The sequence below is a fragment of the Ochotona princeps genome, chromosome X, assembly GCF_030435755.1.
Source record: "Ochotona princeps isolate mOchPri1 chromosome X, mOchPri1.hap1, whole genome shotgun sequence".
Lineage (NCBI taxonomy): Eukaryota > Metazoa > Chordata > Mammalia > Lagomorpha > Ochotonidae > Ochotona > Ochotona princeps.
The window spans coordinates 27,145,491-27,171,554 of record NC_080865.1 but is presented as its reverse complement, the minus strand read 5'-3'; the positions used below and the strand labels follow the sequence as shown (position 1 = coordinate 27,171,554).

The following is a 26,064-nucleotide window of genomic DNA, read 5'->3' as shown; positions in this document are numbered from 1 at the left end:
GCAGCGATGTGTGATCCATGTTGTTGAACTCCATGTACTAACTGTAGTCTCAGAGAGAGCTTTTAATGTAAGATTTATTTAGTTTTATTGGAAAGTTAGATATACAGAGAGGAGAGACAGAAAGTAAGATCTTCTGTCTGATGGTTCACTCCCCAAGTGGCCGCAACAAACTGGACCTGTGCTGATCTGAAGCCAGGAGCCAGGACCCTCTTTCGGGTCTCCCACGCGGGTGCAGGGTCGCAAGACTTTGGGCCGTCCTTACCTGCTTTCCCAGGCCACAAGTATGGAGCTGGATGGGAAGTGGAGCCATGGGATTAGAACCGGCACCCATATGGGATCCCAGGATGTGGAAGAGGAGGATTTTACACACTAGTCTACCGTGCTGGGCTCACAGATAAACCTTTCCAACCAATGCTGGGAGATATTTTGCAATTCTCATTTTTAGGTGGGTAGGAGGCTTTGAATGAACTGCTAATCTGTTACTGGCCTGTCATCCAAAAACTAAGATAGTGTGAAATTTCTAGATCTGGAGAAGGCCTTCGAGATCATCAATTCTAGTTACTTACTTAGGAGGAAATGAAGACTGAAAAGGTCAGACAGAGGGGTACCACTGCGGCTGTCTCCTCCTCGGTCCGTTCTGCTGTCCTTGTGACGATTGTCAAGCTGTATCCCCTGCTTTGGCCCAGCTTTCTCTGTTTTTGATGCCAATGGCTTAAATAAGATAGCTAAAAAAAAGTTGAACAGTTTCATCGTGACAGCAGGTAATGAACACTGAGCTTTGGGGCAATCAGTGCTGCTAATAAAAACGAAGTGCTCCCGAAGATCCTGTTATTGTTTGTCACTTTCTTACAGAGTCTAAGTCAGTCAGTTATTGCTGAATGCTCCGTAATTATGAAAAGAATCTAACTCTTCGCATATGGGAAGATATCCTGTCTTCATTATGACTTTTTCAAGGTTGAATAATCCTGACTGCACCTGGTTTCAGCTCGTAACTTTGGGGGGAGTGTAATCTTTGTTTACCATGATCTTTTTGTGGCAAATGAGGCATAAACAGTGTCAAATGTGTTGCATGAAATGTGGTATTAGTCTGACTGTAAAATGAGCTATTTGAATCTTTGAATCCCATATTAGGGCCTTTATTTTTCTTTTCATGGAATTTTGTTTTTCATCTTTAACTGTTGTAAGGATGACTTGATTTTCTGAGCAACTGTGATTTTTTTTTTTGCTTTTTTAATCATCCCCACAGTCCTTCCTTCCCTCTGCTTCCCCCGTCTCTTCCCCCTCCCCGCTGAAAAGCACACAACTCTTGTAAGAATTTTAATCATTTGCAGAAATGAAAATTGCTAGTTGGTTTTATTTCTGCCAGGACAAGTGACAAAAGGAAATACCGATGAGCTATCCTATGAAACTGTGATAATTGACTTTTTGAGCGTTAGCCCTTGTGTGTGCCAGGATTTTCATAGTATTTTGGATAAGCAGCTGTGTTGAGCGGCTCTGTTGATTACTGTTGTCTAATGCCTGGAGCCCCAGATTCTGCACTGTGATCCATCTCTTCGGTGGAGTATTAAGTCTTTGAAATCCTTTCTTGATGGGTGGTTTTCAAGTGCAGAGACCTGATGTCTCGAAAAGCATGTTTTCACCATGTAGAATGCATGCCTAGGTATCGCAAAGGAGTGCCTACTGACTTGACTTTGGAATCATTTGTTCAATTAAAATAGAAAGGAAAGGAGTTTTATGAATGCTACCTAAGCAGATACTCTAAGTAGCGGGTGGGGTAGTAAGAGTGGAGGAGGAGAAAGTAGTAAAAGCCTGTTCCGAGACACTTACTATATGGAGTGTAAGATGTGATTATGTTCTTCTCAAGTACAGTCTGTAGTGTTACGGAAAAATATACTGTGTTTATCCTGATAATGAATGCTAACTTTTATATGTAAACACAAATGCTAGACAAATTTAACTTCTCACATTCGTAAGCTCTCACAAGAGTCTTAAATATATGATGAGATTTCTTGGAGAATAGTTTGTTGTTTTGTTCATCCAACTAGTGAAATGTTTATGCCAAAGCAAGTATTATTCTATGCCCTGTCTTTCAGTGGTCATTGGTTGTACACTTGTGGGAGTGTGGGATGACGTCAGTGCTGAGGAAGCACTGGCTGGTTTTGGGCAGCGGAGGCTAGTCTGCCGTGAGAACAAGGGTGTAAATACGTGGAGGCAGTGGGGCTTTCATATTGCCCCTTTACTGTGACAGAATTGAAATGTTCTTTGCTCATGGCTTTTCCTCCTTTCAGGTGTGGTATTTCTGTTTGGCAAAGTTTGGATTGAATCAGCCAAAACTCATGTGAGCTGCTGTGTTGTGGTAAAAAACATTGAGAGAACGCTGTATTTCCTTCCTCGTGAAATGGTAAAAGTCATGATTATCCAGTACTCAGTAGTTCTATATGTCGATCAGTTTGTGTTCTGCCACTGATCTTGACTTGAACCAGGATACGAAATTTCCAGAACTGATGCTCCCTTTCTTAAAGATTGATTCATTTATTTGAAAGGCAGAATTATAAAAGAAAGACGGAGAGCAAGTGGGAGACCATCCTTCCACTGGCTCATCTCTCATATGGCCAGAATGGCCAGGGCTGTGCCAGGTTGAAGCCAGGAGCCCATAGCCTATTGTGTCTCCCATATGGCTGCAGAGCCCCAAGCACTTGGGCTGTCTTCCTTCCCCTGCTTTCCCAGGCATATTAGCAGGAGCCTGGAGTGAAAGTAGGGCAGCCGGGATTCAGAACAATGCCCAGGGCTGTTGGCATTGCAGTTGGTGGTTTAACTTGCTATCCCACAGCCCCGGCCCCTGATGAAGGCTTGCGGATTAATGATTGTCAGCAACTGCATTAGAATTGGAGAAGATTGGACAAATGGAAGTTAGTCTTTCATTTTGTTGGATTATACCAATGTTTGCATTTTAGGGGGCATAGTGCTGTCTTTTCTTTCACCCCTCATTTTCATAATAATTATGTTTGATACTGCAAAGTGCTGTGTTAAATGTTTCAACGGGTGTGAATGAAAATTGATTTAGACTTGATTTTTTGGTGGTTGAGAAGATCTTATGTACAAATAGTTTTTTTGCCCCTCTATTTCCCTCTCCGTGGGAGAACAGAAAGTGGATCTAAACACGGAGAAAGAAACTGGAGCTTCAGTTACAATGAAGGATGTTTATGATGAATTTGATGAGAAAATAGCAACAAAATATAAAATCATGAAATTCAAATCTAAGGTATGTATTTCCTGATTGTTTATCCCGCTCTATTTGTTGTTTATTTTTATTTAGCAAATGGTTACTGTGTATCTGTTTTGTGAAATATCGTCTACATTCATAGATATTAATGTAAAAACAGTGTGTTAGAGTTATAGACTTTATTTTTTAAGATTTATTTATTTTATTGGAAAAGCAGAGTTACAGAGAGGATAGAAAGATCTTTCATCTGCTAGTTCACTTCCTAAGTGGCTGCAAAGGCTGAAGCTGAGCCAACCTAAAGCCAAGAGCTTCTTCTGGGTCTCCCAGGCGGGTACAGGGCTCCAAGGCTTGGGGCCATCCTGTATTGCTTTCCCAGGCCACAAGCTGGGAGCTGGATGGGAAGTGGAGCAGCTCGGACATGAACCAGTGTCCATCTGGGATTCCGGCTTGTGCAAGGCAAGGACTTTAGCCACAGATCCATTGCGCTGAGCTCATAAACCTTTTCTTTAATGTGCTTATAAAATAATGTTTGTTAATTTCAATACAAAGATAACTAATCACATTAATGCTTGTAACAAACATCGATACTTGTAGCATTTTGTTCTCTTAAAAGAAGAAAGTGTTCTGATCTTGTTTATGCTTTTTTTCTATTGTTGATTAGGAGTCTAAGTAGAGTTTTGTCTAAAAATCAGTGACTAGGATGTTGTATAAGATAGAATGAAAATCTATTTATGTGACTCTGGTGATAAATTATCTTGATTTCAGTGAAATATTGATAGCTTTGGCAATAATTGTGCGGGTTGTAGCCGCGGTTAATTCTGACTGCTTGGGTAATTAAGCCGCTGCTTGACCACTTACATCCCATATTCTAGTGCCTAGTTCTTGCCCTGGTGCTTTGCTTCTGATACAGCTTCCTGCTAACACACCTGGCAGGAAGCAGATAAAGACCTAAGTGCTTGTGTTCTTGTCCTCCACGTGAAAGATCGATAAGCAGTTCCTGACTCTTAATTTTGGTCCCGCGTACGGTAGTTGCCAACCATTTGGAAGAGATCTCCCTGTGTGTCTCTGTCACTCTTTGCTTTCAAATTATTAATTGATTAATCAATTAATATATGTTTTTCTGAACAGCAGTTACTCCAGTAGAGGAAAGGTTGATTTGAAGAAGGTATGGCCGAAAGTCTTGGCTGTTTGAGCTTTTTTTTTTTATTGATTACATTGCATTTTGTGACACAGTTTTATAGGCACTGGGATTCCCCCCATCCCTCTCCAACCTCCCCCCATGGTAGATTCCTCCTCCCTGTTTGAGCTTGTAATTGTGCCTGATGGATCAGATCTTAAAATTTCTAGTAGTTGGGGCCAGCATTGTGGTGTTGCCTCCTACAACACCAGTATATTCCATATAGTGGCCAGTTTGTGTCCGGCTGTTCACTTCCCATCCGGATTTCTGCTAATGGACCTGCAAAAGCAGTGGAGGATGGCCCCAGTACTTGGACCTCTACACTCATGTAGGAGACCCACATGGAGTTCTGGACTCCTGGCTTTTACTTGGCCTGGTTCTTACTGTTGTGGCCATCTGGAGAGTGGACCAGCAGCAAACAAATAAAAAATAAGTCTTAAAAAAAATTCTAGCAGCAATGTGGTATAAGGATGAAGAGCCTGACTGCTTGTACTTCAAGTCCTAGTGTACTGCTTACTAGTGTGTGACCTAGAACATGTGCTGAGTACCTTTATGCTGTGTGTTTGAGAAGTGGGGCACTATTTCAGGGGTTGTTGGAAGTGTTAAATAAATCCATTATGGATGTTTAGAACAGTTCTTTGTCATACAGTGCTCAATAAATAAAGCTGTAGTTATAATGCTAATTATTTTATTAGTCTAGGAAGATGAAATTGCTTAATATAAAATATTAGCAGGTGATAATATTTATTGTATGACTCATGTTGAAAGCAAAGATTTCTTGCCTGGCATGATAGCCTAGTGGTTAAATCCTCACCTTGCATGTGCTGGGATCCCATGTGGGTACCAGTTAGTATTGTGGCTGCTGCACTTACAATCTAGCTCCCTGCTTGTGGCCTGGGAAAGCAGTCAAGGACGGTCCAAAGCCGTGGGACCCTGCACCCGTGTGGGAGACCCAGAAGTTGTTCCTGGCTCCTGGCTTCAGATTGGCTCAGCTCTAGCCGGTGTGGTCACTTGGGGGAGTGAACCAGCAGATGAAAGACCATTCTTTGTTGTCTTTCTCTCTCTCTAAATCTGCTTTTCCAATACAAATAAATCTTAAATAAAGTAAAATTAAAAGAAAGTGAGGATTTCTGAGTTTTCTCTGTCCCAGAGAAGTACTTGCAGTGTTTAATCCAGACTCACTGCATTAGTCTCCATTAAAAGGAGAAAGGGCACCTTTTTGGCTGTATTTCTTGTGTGTTCTGTAAGAATACTGGATTCCTGATAATTAAATAATAGCATACATACTGTATATGTATCTTCATCAGTGTAAATTTGTGGGAAGTTTTTGTGCTAATGATTTTTAAAATATCCGTTTTCCCAGATAGTAGAAAAGAATTATGCTTTTGAAGTACCCGATGTTCCAGAAAAGTCTGAGTACTTAGAAGTCAGATACTCGGTAAGTCAAACAAAGAAAATTATTGGGTTTTGATTGAGAATGACATTTTTCTCTTTTTGAACTTTCAGCTGGCTTTCAGTTAGCAGTGTGTTCAGGGTTGCTTAATCCCATAGTTCACTGAGGTGGGACATGTGCAGTAATGAATAATTGAAATGGATAAAATGAATTACGCAGACTGTAGGTTATACTGCTTTTCTCTGCGTTCAAGTATGCATCTTAAAATCGATTGAAACTGCACTACTGTTTGTCAAGTGGAATGAGTGCCACATGATGAAGTTGGACATCATTAGGATGTTGAAGTGCCTCTTGTGAGCAGTAGAAAGGTGAAAGCGGAGTGTTGGTAGCAGTGCTATGTTGCTTCTGCTCTGTGACAGGCAAGGTCATTGCCGTGGGATGCTCATTGACTGCAGCTTAATCTTTGTTTACCTCTCTTATAGTGTTGATCCCACGATGTTGGAAAAACAAAACTTTTAAGAAATAGTTCTACAGTAATGAAAAGTGCCATGGGAACATTTTCAATAAATCTCACTGTATTGCTTTCATTCTTTGAATGGAGTTGTACTTTGCTATTCTGTATCAGTAAGGCCTGCACAGCACTGGACAGAAATGCTCTTCTGGGGAGCTTCTGGGCCTATTTTTCTTCTAATGGATGTCATCAAGATGCATTATTTTGTCGTTGTGAATTGTTTTTGTTTCCTGCTGTGAATTGTTTTGGATTTCATTTGTGGCAAATTGTGTTACATATATATGAAAGGGGTTTCTTTTGGTGCTTCAGAGAGAGGCTTTTGTTTATTTCAAATATGGACTTTGGAAAGTTTGAAGTAGTAGTTTTAAACAAAAGATTTTTTCCCCTTTTCAGGCTGAATTGCCACAGCTTCCTCAGGATTTGAAAGGAGAAACTTTCTCTCATGTATTTGGGACCAATACATCCAGCTTAGAGCTATTCTTGATGAACAGAAAGATCAAAGGACCTTGTTGGCTTGAAGTCAAAAATCCACGTAAGGAAACTCTGAACTCTGAATCTTAAGCAGTTTCCCCATAGTAGTGATTTTTAAAGGAAGACTGGAAATCGATGTATTTATTTTGATGTGTCTCATTCGTTTTGAGTGTGTTTTCAAGGTTTTCCTTGCACGGGTATAGGGTGAATGCTTGGAATCACTTCTGAAACACCTGGCAGTTCAGTCTGTAGCAGGCGTAGTTAGCCTAGGCAGTTGTTCGGGGTGCACGTCTTCTTGTGCTTTTGTTTGCATCTACTTCTGACATGGCTGATTTGGAGAATGATGAGCCAGTGTGGGTGACAGCTGGTTAGATGTCTGTCCCCTGATGTTTTTCAGTATTTTCAGCTGTCATAATGTATTTTGTCTTCATGAGTCTTTAAAAAATTTAAGACATTGTTGTGGCTCTGTAAAAGCCCAGTTTGGAATCTTGAGAATCTGATGAAAGCTATGGACTTTTTTTTCTCAGAAAATGGAACATACGTATGAGGGTTTGCATACCATCCAATAGTGGGGATTATTTTTATTAGATGCTATAGTATTTTATTTTATCAGATACAGAATTGAATGGCTCAGTTAATCACAGATTTCTTAATTACAATAGTTTTCTTTTTCAGTAAGTGTTTTATCCCCTTTCAGAACTCTTGAATCAGCCAGTCAGTTGGTGCAAAGTTGAGGCAATGACACTGAGACCAGACCTAGTGAATGTAGTTAAAGATGTCAGTCCTCCTCCGCTTGTAGTGATGTCCTTCAGCATGAAGATTATGCAGAATGCAAAGAATCATCAAAATGAGGTAAAGGAATGTGGTGGATTTTCTGTCTGCCTCAGATGTAATTTTTGCCAAACTTGTATAGCTCTTCTACAAGGGAAAGTTGTCTTTTTGAAGGGGAACAAATACCTGATTCATCACCAGACTCTGTGTTGGAGTTTTGTTTTAAGTGTTTGTGTTGCTGTACTTGTTTTTATTTTGGTGAGCTTGAAATGGACACAGGGAAAATATAGAATGAATTTTTCTGTACCAGTCAGTCATATTCAGCAGGTATCAAGACTGTCACACATGCTTAAAGCCCTGCTGTTTTTGTTTTTTTTTTAACTCCTTGGAGTATTTTTTTGAAAATGTAATTATTTGAAAGACAAATATTCTGCAAATATTATTTGCAGAAAGAGAGCGAGAGAAAGAGGAAGAGACAGAGTTCTTCATGCCCTGGTTCTCCCTAAATGGTCGCCATGCCCAGGGCTGGGCCAGGTCAAAACCAGGAGCCAGAAGCTTACGTCAGGATTCCCACCTGAGTGACAGAGGCCCAAGCACTTGGGTTATCTTCCACTGCTTTCCCAGGTACATTAGCAGGGAGCTGGATTGGAAAGAACATCCTGGAAAAAAAAAAACTATATATATACACACACACACATATATATACATATATGAAAATATTTTATTTGAAAGGTAGTTAAAAGGGAGCTAGAGATAGAATCTTTCATCCCCTCCTTTACTCTCCGAATAGCTCCAATGATCAGGGCTTTCACAGGCCAAACCAGGAGTCAGAAGCTTCGTCTGGGTCTCTCACGAGTGTGTAGGGTCTCCTACTGGGGCCATCTTCCTATTGTCCCAGCACAACATCAAGTGAGCTGGATTGGAAGTGGAATAAGTGGGACTCAAACTGGTGCCCATTTGGCATGCTGGCGTCAGGGCCAGCAGCTTAGCGTGCTATGCCACAATACCAGCCCTGAAGAATTTTAAAGCTAGCTTCATGCATTTTGTCATTTTACTCCTCTGGATTGGTGTGTGTCTCAAAACATCTGCCCTTTTGCCAGATAATGCTAGGGAGCTTCAAACAGTTTGTGGAAAATGGGATTAGAAGCTAAGTTTATTTTGGTTTATTTTTGAAATCCAGGGAGTAGAGGTCTTCAAAAATTTATGAAATATGTATTAAGAAAAAGGCTCTGCATAGATTTCAAATTTTTTTATACCAAAATGATTGTTGAATTCAATCTTTCCACAAACTTTTTCAAGTTCCCGCATACATGAGCGTACCTGATAACATTAGCATGTCTCCTTGTTGTAGTCTAATGTTCTCAGTCTGTAATTATGACTCCATCTCACAGTGTCTTTTAACAGTTGGTTTCTTTGAATCAGCTTTCATGTAAGGTTCAGTGATGATGTTTTATCTTTTTAAACTTCATATATTTTTAATAATTTTTGTGTTTCTTGAATGCCTCTTAAATGGGGAAATCTTGCTACATCCTATAGTTCCTCTCTTTGAATAATTAAAGATCACTTTTGCTTATCATAAAATGTCCCATTTTCTTTCTCTTTTTTTTTTGTTTGCTTTATTGTCAGGTCAAATAGTGGCCTGTGGACCAAAGCTAGCCCACCACCTGTTTTTGTAAATAAAGTTCCACTGGAACACACCGTATCTACAGCTGCTTTTTCACTAGGATGGCAGCCTCAAGTGGTCATAATGGAGACCATATGGCCTGCAGTGGTTGGAATTTTTACTCTCTGCCTTTTAGTTGAAAAAAAAAAAATACACTGGCCTCTGTAAAGGATGGATCAATTTGATTCAGGTTGAACTTTTTAGACAAAATACTTCCTATAGGTAATGCATTTTACTTCATACTGCATCATATCAGAGAAAACAGTGTCTGATTAAATTGCTATTAGGGAGGCTGTGGAGGGTTCAAATGATGGTGACCATTGTAAATTTCTCCATCAACTTTTCATCTAACATGATGGCTTTTGTTTATTTTTTCTTGAACTTTGGTATTATAGCTGTTGGAGACTGGATAATTCTTGGTTTGGGGGCACCGTTCTTAATGTTGTGAGGCATTTAGCAGTATCCCTAGCTCCTGCCTGTTGGGTTCCAGGAGTACCCATCTTCCTGGTTGCAGCGACCGGAAATGTTCTCCAGACATAGCCAGATATCGCTGGGGTGGGGGTTTGGGAATAAAATCTACTCAAAATATGGCAGAAGGACTCAGGAAACAACCTCTGATCGAAAAAGTATTCAAAGAAAAACTGAAACAGAGACACATCAAATCCATGTGTTTGTAATACTGTCAGCAATAGTCCACAGCCATCACTTGTAAGGGGAGCTAGGAAACCAACAATTACTTTGAGAATTGGTTAATAAAGGGAGCATTTGTCCTGAGTTTTCTGTAATCCAATAATTGAGGGAGAAGGTTTCCAGCTAATAAACCACCAATGAAATATTAAATCCAGGCTAATGCACACCAGTGACTGCTACCTCAGTGGAATAGAGATAGATATTGTACCTTTGCCTTCTGAGCAGGGTAATCAGCAACACCTCTAAAGTATTGCCACAAAGTTGAATCTAGGTCTGTTTATAGGCAGTACAGAGTAGAAAGCACAGGGTTGAATGCTACTGTTAGGCTTTAAGCTGTAGAATCCGTCATCCTAGCCTTTTGATAACAGTGACCCAGTTTTTCAACAGATACACATTTCAGGGAATTAGTAGGTGGGGCAGGATTGTACTTTAGTTTTTCATATTAGCCATTTGTAAAGTGTGGTCTTTATTTGGTAAATTAAATGTAGACAGTTTGGGAAACATGAACATTTAAACCTTGTTTGGGCATTTAATGATGTTAAGGAGTTGCTACTTGTATTAGTTGTGTTATGCTAACAGTTTTTAAAGTCCTGTCTTTTGGAGGGATTTTTCTCGAACGTGAGGGTTTTGGCAATGTCTGTGACAGTTTTGGTTGTCATAGCCTGGCGACTGGGGTATGGTAGTACTGGCTTCTGATTGGTAGAGGCTAGTAAACAGTGCATCGGATGGCCTCACAGCAAAGATTATTAGGTCCAAAATATCACTAGTGCCAAGCCAGACAACTACTGTTTAATTAATGCATGCTAAAATATTTCCTGATAAAATTACATATCTAAATTTTGCTTCATGACGCTCTGCGGGGACACTGGAAATGGGTTTGGCTGTAGACTAGTTGAGAGTTGAGACTTGATGATGGTAATTGGGAATACATTCTATTTTTCTGTAATTTGCTTAACTACTCACATAGAAAGTATCTTGCTGGTGGCTTGGGGGATATACCGGAGCTTTTTGCTTAGTGATCCCTTGTTTCTGGCTTCCTTTGCAGATAATTGCCGTGGCAGCTTTGGTGCATCATAGTTTTGCACTGGATAAGGCTCCCCCACAGCCTCCTTTTCAGTCACACTTCTGTGGTAGGTATTTCTGAAACCTGCTTCACTAGCAGCTTAATTTTCTTATGTTTAATCAGTAACTTGTTTTTAAAAAAATGTTCTAGAATAGTTCATGCATATCATTATAGGAGGGTTTTTTTTTTTTTTTCAGTTGTGGAAATCAAGTTGTGTTCTATTGGTTGTCTCCACTTTCACTGGTTTATCTTGTTGTAGGAACACAATTCTGGACGTAGTTTTTTTTATTTTATTTTTATTACAAAGTCAGATATACTGAGAGGAGGAGAGATAGAGAGGAAGTGGAGCTGCCGAGATTAGAACCAGCGGCCATATGGGATCAAGGTGAGGACCTTAGCCACTAGGCCACGCTGCCGAGCCCGACTGGACGTAGTTTTGTATTGTTCTGTTGTTCCAGAGGTCATTCTTGTGGGGCTGAGTAGTTTTTTTTTTTTTTTTTTTTTCAATATATCGAAAGTAGACTTTGATGATTTTCTTGTGTCATTCTGAAAACTCATTTAAGAGCCTGACCAAAGGTTTTCATGTGAAGAGGCAACATGCTGAGGAATAAAAAAAATGCATGTTTTCTTAGGTGAGATCTCTTCAGAAAGTTTATGGGAAGTATGTACTTTGAAAATATAACACATATGGTTTCATAATTTTTTCTACCAGAATAATCTGTTTTTTTTTTTCCCTTTAAGGTTCCTTTATTTACTTGAAAGGCAGAGTTACACAGAGAGCAGTTGCGTATCTGCTGCTTCACTCTAAATGGCTGCAGTGCTGGAAATGGGCTAGTCTGAGGCCAGGAGCCTGGAGCTTGTTTTTGGGTCTCCAGTAGGTGTCCAGGTGCCCATGGGTGGGACCCATGTAATTTGGGCCATCTTCTGCTTCCAGGCAGTTAGCAGGGAGTCAGATTGGAAGTTGAGCGCCCGCCACGTGGAACTTGAACCAGTGTCCGTAAGGGACGCCAGCAGTACAGGCAGTGGGTTTACTCTCTGCACTCTAGCGTCTACCCACATCTGTGTTTAGTAGGTCATTCTTCAAGGAAAATCTTGACATACTCTTAACAGCTTTGCCAGTAAATGAACATTTTAAAAACTGGTGGTGGTGGGAGGGCAAGAAGAGTGCTATTGCTCTGTTCTGTTTTCTGAGTTCTTTTCCAGCCCAAAACTAGAGGTTAACTTTTGTAGCTTCTATTGTTTGATATCCTGGGTATTAGGAACACAGAACAAAAATGATGATGAAGGGTGGAACCTCAGACTCTGTGGAGTTGTACCATAAAAGTCAAAAATAAAAATAAAAATAAAAAACATTGATGATGCGAATAATTCGGAAAATGCTTGCAAGGGAGCAGTTAGTTCATTTCAACATGCGTATATTTATCTCCTCAGTGCCCTTACAAACAGCTGTTACACACGGTGGGGGCACTTGGGTCATCTTTAAAAGCTTTTTGAGCTTTGAAAAAGTTGTACTGAATCCCTCCAGTGCTTGCTGCTTGAGGCTTTGTTGGTGAGGGAGTTTTCCTTTGAGCCATTTCTCCATTTTGACTTCAGAAGAGAGAGATGCCGCCCATTTGCTGGATCACTCCCCTAAGTTGTGGAGACAGCTAGAGCTATGCTAGTCCAAAGCCGGGAGCTGCCTACAGATCGGGGGCCATCAGAAGTGGAATAGCCAAGACACAAATTTGCACCCATATGGGATGATAGTGCTGCAGATGAAGGATTTGCATGCTATGCCAGTACACAGGCCCCATCTTTTTTGTTTGTTTGTTTTAGATTTTATTTTTTTCTATTGAAAAGTCAGATATACAGAGAGGAGGAGAGACAGGAAGATCTTCCATCCACTGATTCAGTCCCCAAGTGGCTGCAATGGCCAAACAGCTGGACCTCAGCTAATCCAAAGCCAGGAGCCAGGAGCTTCTTCCAGGTCTGTCCCGCAGGTGCAGGATCCCAAGGCTTTGGGTCATCCTTGACTGCTTTCCCAGGCCACAAGCAGGGAGCTGGATGGGAAGCGGGCCCACCAAGATTAGAACCAGCGCCCATATGGGATGCCCGCATGTGCAAGGCGAGGACTTTAGCTACTAGACTACCATGCTGAGCCCCAAAGCAGCTTTTTCAAAGAGACATCTTCCATCTGTTGGTTCAGCACCTCCAGGTGGCCACTACAGTGAGGGGTGAATCAGGCAGAAGACTGGAGCTTTTCTGATCGGCTACATGGGTGCCAAGAGTGCAAACAGTTGGGCCATTTCCCCCTGCTTTTCCCAGGCACACTGGTAACAGGGAGGTGTACCAGAAGTGAAACAGCTGGGAGAGGAACTGACAGCCATGTGGGATGCTGGCACCACAGTTAGTGGCTTTATCCACTGTGTTAGAGCACTGTCTCCAATCAGAGCCATTGAAACAGTTGTAGGGTCTTAGATCTAGTGTGCTTGGGCATTCTTTTGAAGTTCAACATGACCAGTGGGAATACTTCCCTCTGAAGTGTAAAAATTTGAGAGGATTTATTTTCAGTTAAGAAAGTTACAATTCTACAACATTAGGTATACTTGTATTTGAAATTGAGAGCTAAGGTCCATGTTAGAATCATAATTTTTTCTTCTTACAGTTGTGTCTAAACCAAAGGACTGTATATTTCCATATGCTTTTGATGAAGTCATTAAGGAAAAGGTAAATAACTTACTATTTATTCATTTTAAATATGAAACATCTATTTGTAAAGAAGAAAAGGAGGGTGGTGTAAACTAGTGGGAACAGATTATTATATATGTTCTTCTAGATTGGACTGTAGCATTAGCTCAAAAATGTAGGAGAAGTGGAATGCTAGAAACATTATTTAGCCTTGTTTAAGTGTTTCACTACCTGAAAACAGTGGGATTCTACACTGCTTTAGTAGATGCTTAGGCACAAACTCTTAGCTAGCTTATTTGGAAGCTCTTCCCAAAAGCAGGATCACATAATTGCTTTGGGAAAACTGTTAAGTAGACCTCTCCCCGCACTGGAGTGAAATTGGCAGTACCACAAATATTAAAGCATCTTGCACTGGCAAGGTTGACATAGACTGGCTGAAATTCATGAGTGACTGCTAAGCTCTCGGTATGCTCCATGAAGTGCCTTTCATGAATGCTTAATAAGTAAGAAAAGGGAGAAGGGAATAATATAATGTGGGCAGTTTTTCAAGAGATAAATTTTCAGTCTAAAGAATTTTTTTTGGATAGTATGTTGTATTTTCTATAATGTGATGATGCTTATACTTGTAGGTTTGATTTTTTTTTTAAGATTTATTTTATTTTTATTACAAAGTCAGATATACTGAGAGGAGGAGAGATAGAGAGGAAGTGGAGCCGCCGGGATTAGAACCAGCGGCCATATGGGATCAAGACGAGGACCTCAGCCACTAGGCCATGCTGCCGAGCCCTGTAGGTTTGATTTGTTTTTTAATGTCCTCACTTGAGAAAATTAAAAGTTAGCAGTCTTGTCAGGTTCCACCTATTTCATTTTAAATTGGCTTGAGAAGTCCAATACTTCAGGGGAGACTATTAGATTTGTTCATGATTTGTGAAATGTTCTGAGTTGGAAAATGCCATTGTAGTAAAACTGGCACTTTTGCAAACCGTGCTAGTAGTAGAAAATATACAGCTATCGGCTTCCATTTTAAAAGATTTTGTTTTTAAATAAGAGTGGTTCTTTTGAATACCTAATTTATATTCAGCATTCTAAGTAGAGGCCTTTTATGTAAAGGTGGGTTTCATTTATACCTAAAACACTTGTAATTCTTAAATATGTGTTTGTTTTTAGTCTGATTTTTTTATTTTTAATTTTTTTTCTTATACTACTATTTGAGATTATTTTATACAATTCTTGAGATTTCTTTGCATGGTAAATACATAAACAGTGAATCTACCAGGGATTATATAGGAAAATAACTACTGCTTTTTGATAGGTACTCTGGTTTGTGTGCTCTGAAATGTGTCCAGATGCACAAATGTGTCCCTGTGGAGGGATGTGTCTGCACTTGATGCTGCTCAGCACTTCAAATTTCCCTTTATTCAGTAGATGCGTATTATTAGAATGAGCTCCTCAGAGACTTTGTGCAATTATTACTGGAAAACCTAGACTCAGAAATTTCATTGCTTAGATTTGGTTTTGAAGTGGATGGTTTCTATTAACCCTAAGAAGGCTCTTCTTGGTTGAGCAACAAACCAGCGTGCAGTACTCGAGAGTGAAGTCAGTGACTGGAATGTTTTTAATCCAACAGAATGTGAAGGTTGAGGTTGCTGCAACAGAAAGAACACTGCTAGGCTTTTTCCTTGCCAAAGTTCACAAGATTGATCCTGATATCATCGTGGTGAGTATGTGCTTGATCATGTCAGGGCAAAGCTTTTTGTCCCTTCATTTCCTTCAGTGTGACTTTGTTGGTACTTTTGAGCAGCAGACAATTTTCAGAGTGATATGATCAATTGGAGTTGCTGTGCTGTTGATGAATGGGGGAAGTGTAAATATAAAGCATGTAAGTTAGTGAATAACTGTGTGTAAATTGATAGCATCTTCGACACTTCTCTTTGGCTTACTGGCTTAATGGCCTAGTGATCGTGGAGTTAATTCTTTTGAATGAGTGTAGACCGCAAGACTAAGTATTGTAATTTTATCAGCATGAATGATCTCTGTGACGTTTTCCTTTGAGAGTTTTGTGTTAGGAATTTTTTTTTTCTCTTTACGTTCTAGTATGCTCCTGCTAGTGAAGGCTAATAATAATTCAGTGAGTTTTTAGTTTTTGCTCCAATTTCTAAGACTCATATAGCAATATTTTTGTTTTTAAAAATTTGCTTATTTATTTTATTCTGAAGAGACAGAGGGTGATCTTTCATCTGCGATTTGGCTCTGCACATGCTCACAACATCCAGGGGAGGCCAAGGCTGAAGCCAGAATCCTGGGGCTCATTCTGTGTCTCCCGTTTGAGTGGCAGTGACCCAACTCTTTGCACATTCATTCAACTGCTGCCTCCGAAGGTGCCCACTGGTAGGATGCTGGCATTGGGAATAGAACCAGGACTTAAACCGAAGTTCCCAATAATATGGGTTGTGGTGTCCCAAGTGATGCCTTACTACTTAATACCAGATACCAACCCCAGCAATGTTAGCTTTGTGTGTCCTCTGGCCTAGTTTGTGACTCCTTCATAGATATTCCCCCTTTTATTTTTTTCTGAGTTAATATATCGGTCAAATTATATTGTGGGTTTTTTTTTTTTTCTTTTTTGAGGACGCTAAGCTATGAGTGCCTCTGTTTTTATTATACCAGGAGGATATTTACATTGAAGTCTTGTGAAAATGCTTGCCACATGCTCTCTTGTACTCATGCTCACTTGTACTCCTGGGTACTTTTTCTGGCCGTGGCAGAGTGTCTGGATTGTAACTGTCAGTGTCCCTGCTTTCCTTAGCAGATTCCTGCATCTACCTCTAATGCACCGCCAAGATTGTGTCTGGAGTGCTGAGCTGTGCTCTCTGAGTGAGCACAAGGCTTCCCCCAGCCTCCACCAACAGTAGTTTGTACCCCAAGGAGAGGTCATGAAGCATAGGATACTTGACATAGCTTAATTAGAGACAAGTTTGTGGAGATCAGATGCAGTTCTGACAAGGGTTTTGGGTCTTTGTTTACAGGCATGATACTTTGAAAAGGTGTCTTGTAATTTACTACAAAAAGCTGCCATAAATCTGCACACTCACACACCCACCCACACACAGATAACACACCCCAAACAAAATTAGTCATCTTGACCCAGTACAACCATTACTACCTCCCGTCTCTGCAGTTTCTTGATTGTGTGAAGTTAATCCTTTGCCTCTGTTAACGCCTCATTCTCACGGCCTCTGGCATTCATCATTCTGCCATGTGTCTCTAGTGGTATGTATTTCATTAATTACAAGCAGATGCATTTATTGAGCTGAATTATTTTAGACTGAGTCTTTTTTAGATTTATTTTTGATCTGAGTTATTTTAAAATTCAGGTATTTTTTTGTAAAAAGTGATGTGAACCATTTTAATTTCCATGATACTAGAAATGGTCATTTTCGCCATGAAAAATCTGATTTGATTTTTGAGATGTTTTTCTGGACAGTTTTCAGCAAGTTTCTTATTTGACTTGTTTAGTGATATTATATATTTTCTTGCACATCAATTAAGAGTATATCTCAGTGTTGTTGAACTCAATTTTTAAAGAAGAAACCAAGTGCAGTTCCTGAGTTTTCGAAGAAGTTGGTAATCTGTTACACAACATGGATGAGTTCTGTGTTTTTAAGGTAGCGAAATGAAATTGGTTGAATACAGCTTTTACTGATAGCATAAAAATTATGGGACATTAAAATTTGCGTTTGCCTCGGAGACTGTGAGGCATGAGCTGCAAATTAAAAGACATCATATGAGCCTTGCATCAATTAGGATAAAATAAAGTTTATTCCAGCAATCTGCTTAGCAGCCTTGTTAATGTCAAAGCTAATGAATGCTACTGATGAATAAATTCTCAAAGAAGAAAGGACCCCTAATCGGAGGTAAGCTCATGATGTCTTCAATTAGAGACCAGAAAAAGAAAGGGCAAAGAGATTCTTTGCATATGAAGATAAATTCTCTAATTTGCGTTTGTTATAACGTTATTGGCTGCCTCCTTTTTCTGACTAGGGTCATAATATTTATGGGTTTGAACTGGAAGTACTGCTGCAGAGAATTAATGTGTGCAAAGTTCCTTTGTGGTCCAAGATAGGTCGACTGAAGCGATCCAGCATGCCAAAGCTTGGGGTAATCATATTTTTAAAAATCTTCTTTATTTGGTGGTTTTCTGTGGGGTAGCTAACAGGGAACACTGTGTGTTTTTCCATAGGATTCACTGTCTTGTGATAGAAATTCCAGTATATTTTAACCTTTGCACTAAATATTTTTGCCTTTGAAGCCAGCATTTCATTTATTTATTTATTTATTTTATTACAAAGTCAGATATACAGAGAGGAAGAGAGACAGAGAGGAAGATCCTCCGTCAGATGATTCACTCCCCAAGTGAGCTGCAACGGGCCGGTGCTACGCCCATCCAAAGCCGGGAACCTGGAACCTCTTCCGGGTCTCCCACATGGGTGCAGGATCCCAGTGCTCTGGGCCGTCCTCAACTGCTTTCCCAGGCCACAAGCAGGGAGCTGGATGGGAAATGGAGCTGCCGGGATTAGAACCGGTGCCCATATGGGATCCCGGGGCATTCAAGGCAAGGACTTTAGCCACTAGGCCACGCCGCCGGGCCCAGCATTTCATTTGTAAAGGCCACTGGCACTTTTTAAAATATGGAGTTGGAATCTAGGAATAGTAAACAAGATGGCGTGTAGGTGTTACTTCGACTGCCTTTTTCCATTCCTTGCTAAGTGGTACCTTTTAGGGCGGGATTACAGGGCTCAGAAATCGTGGAGTCTGAATTATTCGGGAGGGATATGTGGCAGGGAGCTGGTGCTGCATGTCTTAAGAGGATGGGCTGTGTGCTCCTGGTAGTCTTTGCCTTCCACAGCAGCTCAGTTTGGTTAACATTCTTACAGGAATAACATTCTTACTTGATCAAGGTTTTATCACTGTTAGAGACAAGAACTAAGATTAGAACCCAGATTCATCTCATTTCTTTCAAGCCCTTGTGTTTTTCATTGTGCCTGCTTGCTTCAGTGTCAGGAGGTGTGGGTGGATTTGGACTTTATTCCTGACCCTGATACTGTGCAGTGCTTGAGGACTTATTTTACTTGAAACTCATAAATAAAATGGGCATGGTGCTCTATCAGAGAACTTGGAAACTTGTGCCTTCTGTGCTGGTGTCTGGAGTCCTCTGCTGCTACACATCAGAGTCGGGACCACTGCTGTGTGCTGCTTTTCCTGTTGGTTCTTTAAAGGTGGTGGAGTTGTTAATCCCATTTTGTCAACACTTGCCTACTTACATCCCTTTTGAGATTTCCTCTATATGGTGTCTTCTAGGTGAGGTGTGCCTTAATCACCCTGTTCGAGTTGTACTCAGTCTAAATTCCTTGTCCCTTTCACCCTGCTTCTTCTCTTTTCTATATACTTGTTACTTCCTACAGCTAGGTAATTCCTTCCTTATGATACCCATTTAAAAATTTATTTAAGCAGTAGAGACACAGAGCGCTCACCTGCTAGCTCACACCCCAGATGCATACCGTGACTAGGACTGGGCCAGGCTGTGGCTGAGTCAGCAGCTTGCCTGTATGCGGTTGGCAGGAACCTGATGGCTTGTGTCCTAGAGTGCATGTGTCAGCAGCAGGGTGGATCAAGAGCAGGAGCCAAGCACTCTGCAGTGGGGTACAGGCATCTTAACCATGACACTGAATGCCCACCCCTACTTCTATTGTGTGTTTCAAACAGGTCTGGGAATCTTCTTTTTGTTTGTTAACTGCTCTATTCTTTTTTTTTTTTTTTTTTTTTTAAGATTTATTTTATCTTCATTACAAAGTCAGATATACTGAGAGGAGGAGAGACAGAGAGGAAGTGGAGCTGCCAGGATTAGAACCAGCGGCCATATGGGATCAAGGCAAGGACCTTAGCCACTAGGCCACGCTGCCGAGCCCAACTGCTCTATTCTTAGTGCTTAGGTTAGTGTCAGATATATAGTAAATGTCAAAAAATATTTGATAAGTAGAATGATTATTGCCGGCAAGCTTTGAAAATAGATCAGAATAAAATGTTCTGAGTGTGTGCTCATTCACAGGATTTGTTTTCCGTCCCCACCTTGTAGGGCCGGAGTGGATTTGCTGAAAGAAATGCTACCTGTGGCCGAATGATCTGTGATGTGGAAATTTCAGCAAAGGAATTGATTCGTTGTAAAAGCTACCATTTGTCTGAACTTGTTCAACAGATTCTGAAAACTGAAAGAGTTGTAATTCCAATGGAAAATGTACAAAATATGTATAGGTATGATCCTCCATTCTGTGGAATTTTTCTGTGTTGAAATCAGGAAATACACAATGCTAGGCCTCCCCTTAGGCTGCCAGGGACAGGAGCCTTGCCTGCTGTGGAGGGCAAGAGTTGCCTGGCTTCATATCAGCACCACCATCTCTATTACTTGCACAATTTGAGCTAGTTTTCCACTTGAATCACTTTGGTTAGTTTATCTCCATTTCCCTTATCTGTGTTAACACTACCAGTAGTAGTTTGGAAATTGGTAGAATATTTAGGTTTTCGTGCTTGGCTCGCTCATTCGTTGGGGCATTAGTGTAGCTGTTTTGTAAATATAAAAATTGAGTTATCATTAACTTATTTAGAGATACTGCAGCTTAGTGCTTAAATAAAGTTTATTCTACCCTCTGGTCATTTTTTAAAAGTATCCATTTATTAGAATGGCAGTATTGGGGGCAGGGCGCAGGGAGAGAGACATCTACTGGTTCTCTCCCCAAATGGGGAACTGGTTCATTGCCCAAATGGCTGAAGCCAGGAACCTGAAACTCCATCTGGGTCTCCCATGTGGGTGCAGGGACTCAGACATGAGCATCATCTCCTGTTGCTTTCCTAAGCACCTTAGCAGGAAGCTAGACTGGAAATGGAGCAGCCGGGGACTTGAACTGGCACCCATATTCCCATATGTTGGTGCTACATTTGGTGGCTTAGCCCACTGTGCCACAGTGCTACTGTGCTGCCCATTCATCCACCCTGGATCTTTGCACTACTTTTTTTTTGACTGCTTGTGTCTCTAGGTGATCTAATTGAGGCTTAGGAATTTCTCTTTGAATGGTGACTAATATCTCTCATCTGTGTGTAGTCGCTTTAAATACGCCCACTCCCTTAATTCCATGCCCCAGTATTCCCCTGAGCCTGTTCTACTTATGATTAATACGAACCTCCAGCTTGTTCAAATGAACCTCCTAACTTTCTGCCTTAGATTCTTCCTCTTATCTTTCCTTACCAGATCAGTGGTTGCTTACTGCTAGAAACGTCCCAAGTCTTTGAAGCCTCAGAGACATTCTGAATTCCTCTCTGAAATCCTGTAGTGCGTTTGTTGGGAGAGGAACCTGTCACTTCTATCTTCTGACTGTAACTGGGTCTGACCACTGCTTTGGAGCTACTCTGCCAAGTCATTGTTCTCTTGTACCTGCGTCACTCTGTTTTATACTGACCTGTTTGCTGTTGTCCTTGCTGCCTTGTGGGCTGTTCTGCTCATCTTCTCCCAGTGACTGTCTCATCAGGGTAACAGCTAAGTTATTGATTGGAGTCTGGAAGATCCTGTGCAGTGTCTCTATGCCATTAACTCTGTCCTTTTGCTCTACTGCTTGCTTAATCATTGGCTCTAATCCAGCTTTATTGCTCTTGGGCTTGTACCCAGTGAAAGCCATGGATATGCTTTGCTGTCTGCCTGTCTGCTGTAGGATATCCCCTCAAAAGCCTGGTTCCCTCTATTCTGCTATATTTTTGTTCTAAGTCTTCTTCAGTTCGCCAATGAGCATTTTAGTCTCTCCTCCTGATGTCTAATAATTTGCTTCTTTTTCTTTCTTTTTTTTTTTTTTTTTTAAGAATTTACTTATTTTACTTGAAAGCATTACAGAGGCAGAGTGATGAGCTTCCATCTTCTGTTTCACTCCTCAAATGGCCCCTATGACCAGGGCTGGGCCCATCTGAAGTCAGGAGGCTGGTCCTTCTTCTGAGTCTCCCCAGTGGGTGCAGGGTCTCTAAGCCTTGGGCCATGCTGCACTGCTTTCCCAGGATAGAAATGGAGCTGAATGGGAGGCAGTGCAACCAGGCCTCAAACCAGTACCCAAGGGGGATGCTAGTGCTGCTGCAGGCAGAAGATTAGCCTGTTATGTCCCGTACTGACCGGCACACTTTGTTTCTTAATTGCTTCTCTGTAATACCTAGTGTTATGCCTCATACTATATGTTAAATTTAGTTATCTTTTAAAAAATATTCCATCTCCTTCATGAATACATGGACTTCATGGACTTTCATAAAGACTTGGGCATTTTTGTCTTTTTGTCTGCTTTGGTCACAGCCAGTGTTTGGCCTGTAGAAAGAGTCCCATGTACTTACTGGATTGAATGGATGAAAGGCTATAGCTGGTTTCTGGTTTGTTGATAAGACAAAACTTCAGTTTTATCATTATGAAATTTTTTGGCATGTGTTTTAGAGAATAGCTTTGGGTGCAACGATGTGAATGAATTTCTAGTTTCATACCTACCTTATTTTAAATTATTTCCAAAGCTGAAGTGCCATTGCTCTGATGTTACCAAAAATCCCTTGTTATGTTTTACAAGATTGCGACTATAGTCATTTCTTTTAATTACTTGAATCTGTTTCATTCTTACTTTTTTGTACAGTGAGCCTTCTCATCTGTTGTACCTGTTGGAACACACTTGGAAAGATGCCAAGTTCATTTTGCAGATCATGTGTGAGCTAAATGTTCTTCCATTAGCATTGCAGATCACTAACATCGCTGGGAACATTATGGTAAATTTAACTTAGAAGGGCAAAAAAGCATTTCCTGTTGGATTCAGTGTTTGCTTGGGGTAGTTGTTATATGGTAATGAGTCCAAATGTGTGCTTATAAAATGAGTAACTTGGAGTTTGAAAGCTGGGCTTCTTTTGTAAAAGCAAGAACTGTTTATGAGAAGGGGAGGAATGCCAGGTGCGTGTGTTCAAATTTGGGCGAATTTAAGGATCTTTTCTGTAACATCTGGATTTGTCTCTTTGATAGAATGCTCCCTTTGGGAGTAAAGAAAATAGTCGAGTTACCAATATTTTACCCTTTGTCTCCTTTAATTATGTGCTTAAGGAGAAAGAATAAATTGCTTTTTTTTTTTTAACAACAAAAAAAGCCCTTATTTTTAAGAATAGTCTTGAGGAAGGTACTGTGGTTCAGTTTTACAACTTAGAGTTGGTTTTGTTTGTAGTTTTGAGATCCAATTTTAAAATAAAGCTTTGTTTAACAGTCCAGGACACTGATGGGTGGACGATCTGAGCGTAATGAGTTCTTGTTGCTTCACGCATTTTATGAAAACAACTATATTGTACCTGATAAGCAGATTTTCCGAAAGCCTCAACAAAAACTGGTGGGTGCAAGGTTGTATGCTCTTCAGCCTTTTCCTAAGCTCCTTTGTGTTACCTAGATGGCTTTTTTCAGAATGTGATAATGTGTTCCAAAATGTTTAATTCCCTGTGTGCTGTAGAAGCTTTCATGATTTTTTTTTTTTAAGATTTCTGTATTTTTGGGCCCGGCGGCATGGCCTAGCGGCTAAAGTCCTCGCCTTGAACGCGCTGGGATCCCAGATGGGCGCCGGTTCTAATCCCAGCTCCACTTCCCACCTAGCTCCCTGCTTGTGGCCTGGGAAAGCAGTAGAGGATGGCCCAAAGCCTTGGGACCCTGCACCCGCGTGGGAGACCTGGAGGAGGTTCCAGGTTCCCGGCTTCGGATTGGCTCAGCTCCAGCCATTGTGGCCATTTGGGGAGTGAATCATCTGACGGAGGATCTTCCTCTCTGTCTCTCCTCCTCTCTGTATATCTGACTTTGTAATAAAAATAGATAAATCTTTTAAAAAAAAGATTTCTTTATTTTTATTCGAAAGTCAGATTTACAGAGAGAAGAAGAGAAAGATCTTGTGTCCGCTGTTTTACTCTCCAAGTGGCCACAATGGACAGAGCTGAGCCAGTCTGAAGCCAGGAGCCAGGAGCTTCTTCCAGGTCTCTCACTTGGGTGCAGAGTCCCAAGGCTTTGGGCCGTCCTCTACTGCTTTCCCAGGCCACAGGCGGGAAGCTGGATGGGAAGTGGAGCAGATAGGGTATGAATCGGTGTCTATATGGGATCCTGGTGCTTGCAAGGCAAGGAGGTTAGCTGCTAGGCTACCGTGCTGAGCCCCTTATGATCTTCTGTTGTATTTGTGCAGCCATTTCCTTATCCAGTTTTCTCTATATAGACAAAATTATTTGTGGACTATGAGGACAACGTAAGATCTTACTGATTGATGATCTTATCTGGAAAGTATTGCCATCCTGGCTCTACCTAAAATGAAATGGTGGGTTTATTATTTACTTAAACCCTCAAGGCTTTACTTTTTGTTGTGTTTGTTCTAGTATTGATTGAGGTCACCGTAATTAGATATCTGCAATGGGCTCTGTTACATTGGTCCTGAGACCTGATTTAGCTACTGTTTTAGCAACACTGATAGAAATGGCCTTAGAATGGGAATTGAGTTTTAGAATGTGATTCAGGGTCTTCTGTTAGGGTCACTAGCGAAACTGGTATAGGGAATAGTCAGTGGGATTTAACTTCTGCTGGAGTATTGAATGTTGGCCCTTAATGAACTACTGGGGAATGGGTTTTAGGTATATGGGTATGCTTATTTTAAGGTATCTACATTAGTAATGAGAATACATGAAATATTTATGTCTTTCCTTCATGGTATTCATTTTGAGGACTCCTTTAAAATGTCAAATTTAAGTATTATGCTGTCTTCATGATTCACTTTTTAATATGGAACTTTTATGAAGTTATAAATACTGCAAGTAGAATTTGCCATTTTTTTAAAGATTTATTTATTTTATTACAAAGCCAGATATACAGAGAGGAGGAGAGACAGAGAGGAAGATCTTCCATCCGATGATTCACTCCCCAAGTGAGCCGCAACGGGCCGGTGCTGGGCTGATCCAAAGCCGGGAACCTGGAACCTCCTTCCGTGTCTCCCACACGGGTGCAGGGTCCCAAGGCTTTGGGCCGTCCTCGACTGCTTTCCCAGCCACAAGCAGGGAGCTGGATGGGAAGTGGAGCTGCCGGTATTAAAACCGGCGCCCATATGGGATCCCGGGGTGTTCAAGGCGAGGACTTTAGCCGCTAGGCCATGCCGCCGGGCCCGAATTTGCCATTTTTTAAGATCAGATACACAGTATGTTTATCTCAGTTTTGTTTCGTATTTATTTAGACTCATAGCCATATTTTAATAACTGCTTTTCTCTATAAGTAGAACAACTAACGACAAGTACATAATATTTTTTTAGTAATGAAGACTGCAATTGGAAGGGAAATTTTTAAAACTTGTTTATTAGTTACATGCCAGTAATGTTACCTTTCCATTTGGTACTAGGGAGATGAAGATGAAATTGATGGTGAAACCAATAAATACAAAAAAGGACGTAAGAAAGCAGCTTATGCAGGAGGTTTGGTTCTGGACCCCAAAGTTGGTAAGCAGAGCGGGGGATTACTACGCCCTCGTTGTGAAATTTCTCAGCCTAGAGTTAAGCTTGATAGGCTAGAATTCTAGCTTGTAGGTCAGCAGCTAGGTCTAATCATGCCTTTGTCTTGTGAGAATGTTTGACAATTATATAAAGTGGATTTTTTTTTTCTGTGCTCCAATCAGAATTTTATGAACCTGAAGTAAAAATTTCATATTGCTTTTCTGTATCATGAGATATTATTCTGTTTGCTTTTTCAAAGCGTTTTAGAGTGTAGAATTTTCTTATCTCATGAGTAGGCTGGATTTGGTTGTATGGTGCTTGTCTGATACTGACCCATTATGTGAGCTGTTGTTTGCCCTGTGGGAGGGGCACTTTTGTATCTCTTTGATGAACTAGTCTTCTGCCCTAAGTGCCAGGAGGAGTTCAGTTGGACTGCAAAGTTAAAAACAGTACAGACAGTAATCAGTCGCCAATGAACTTGAATAATTTTACCTATTGTCATGAATGGCGAAGTAAATATTTTCTGGAGTACAGATCTAGAAAAGATGTTTTCTGAAAACGATCTCAGTTATTTTCAAGTGTGCAGCTCAGTAACTGTAACAGTAATGTTAGTGTGGTCACGTTGCTTTGAAGAAATTATGTAAATTCTTTAAAGTCACCCGATCCCTTGAGTTAATGTTTTTGACAAAAGCATTTTTTGTTATTAGTTGTATTGAGCAGCAATACTTTGTGTTGCACATATTTTAATTTGACCTGTGCACTTGGGCTACCTGTTCAACCTCTGTAAACCTGTTTGTTCTTCTGTAAGTGTAAGAATAATGTCTTCACATGAAAGTTTAAGGATTATTTGTTGCTTAGTGCTTGACACAGAGGAAGCTACCATGA

General features: G+C 40.7%; 1 protein-coding gene across 4 annotated transcripts in view; it reads left to right on the top strand.

The window, feature by feature from the left end:
- POLA1 (DNA polymerase alpha 1, catalytic subunit) overlaps positions 1-26,064 on the top strand; it is a 297,480-nt gene that overhangs the window by 24,443 nt on the left and 246,973 nt on the right. For all 4 annotated transcript variants that reach the window (XM_058659192.1, XM_058659191.1, XM_058659190.1 and 1 more), the window contains exons 11-23: positions 2,289-2,401; positions 3,146-3,262; positions 5,764-5,838; positions 6,698-6,836; positions 7,473-7,627; positions 10,945-11,029; positions 13,607-13,668; positions 15,257-15,346; positions 17,671-17,787; positions 19,763-19,938; positions 22,332-22,461; positions 22,944-23,063; positions 25,089-25,185. In XM_058659192.1, the coding sequence (XP_058515175.1) occupies positions 2,289-2,401; positions 3,146-3,262; positions 5,764-5,838; positions 6,698-6,836; positions 7,473-7,627; positions 10,945-11,029; positions 13,607-13,668; positions 15,257-15,346; positions 17,671-17,787; positions 19,763-19,938; positions 22,332-22,461; positions 22,944-23,063; positions 25,089-25,185 (1,476 nt within the window). The remainder of the gene's footprint in view (positions 1-2,288; positions 2,402-3,145; positions 3,263-5,763; positions 5,839-6,697; positions 6,837-7,472; positions 7,628-10,944; positions 11,030-13,606; positions 13,669-15,256; positions 15,347-17,670; positions 17,788-19,762; positions 19,939-22,331; positions 22,462-22,943; positions 23,064-25,088; positions 25,186-26,064) is intronic.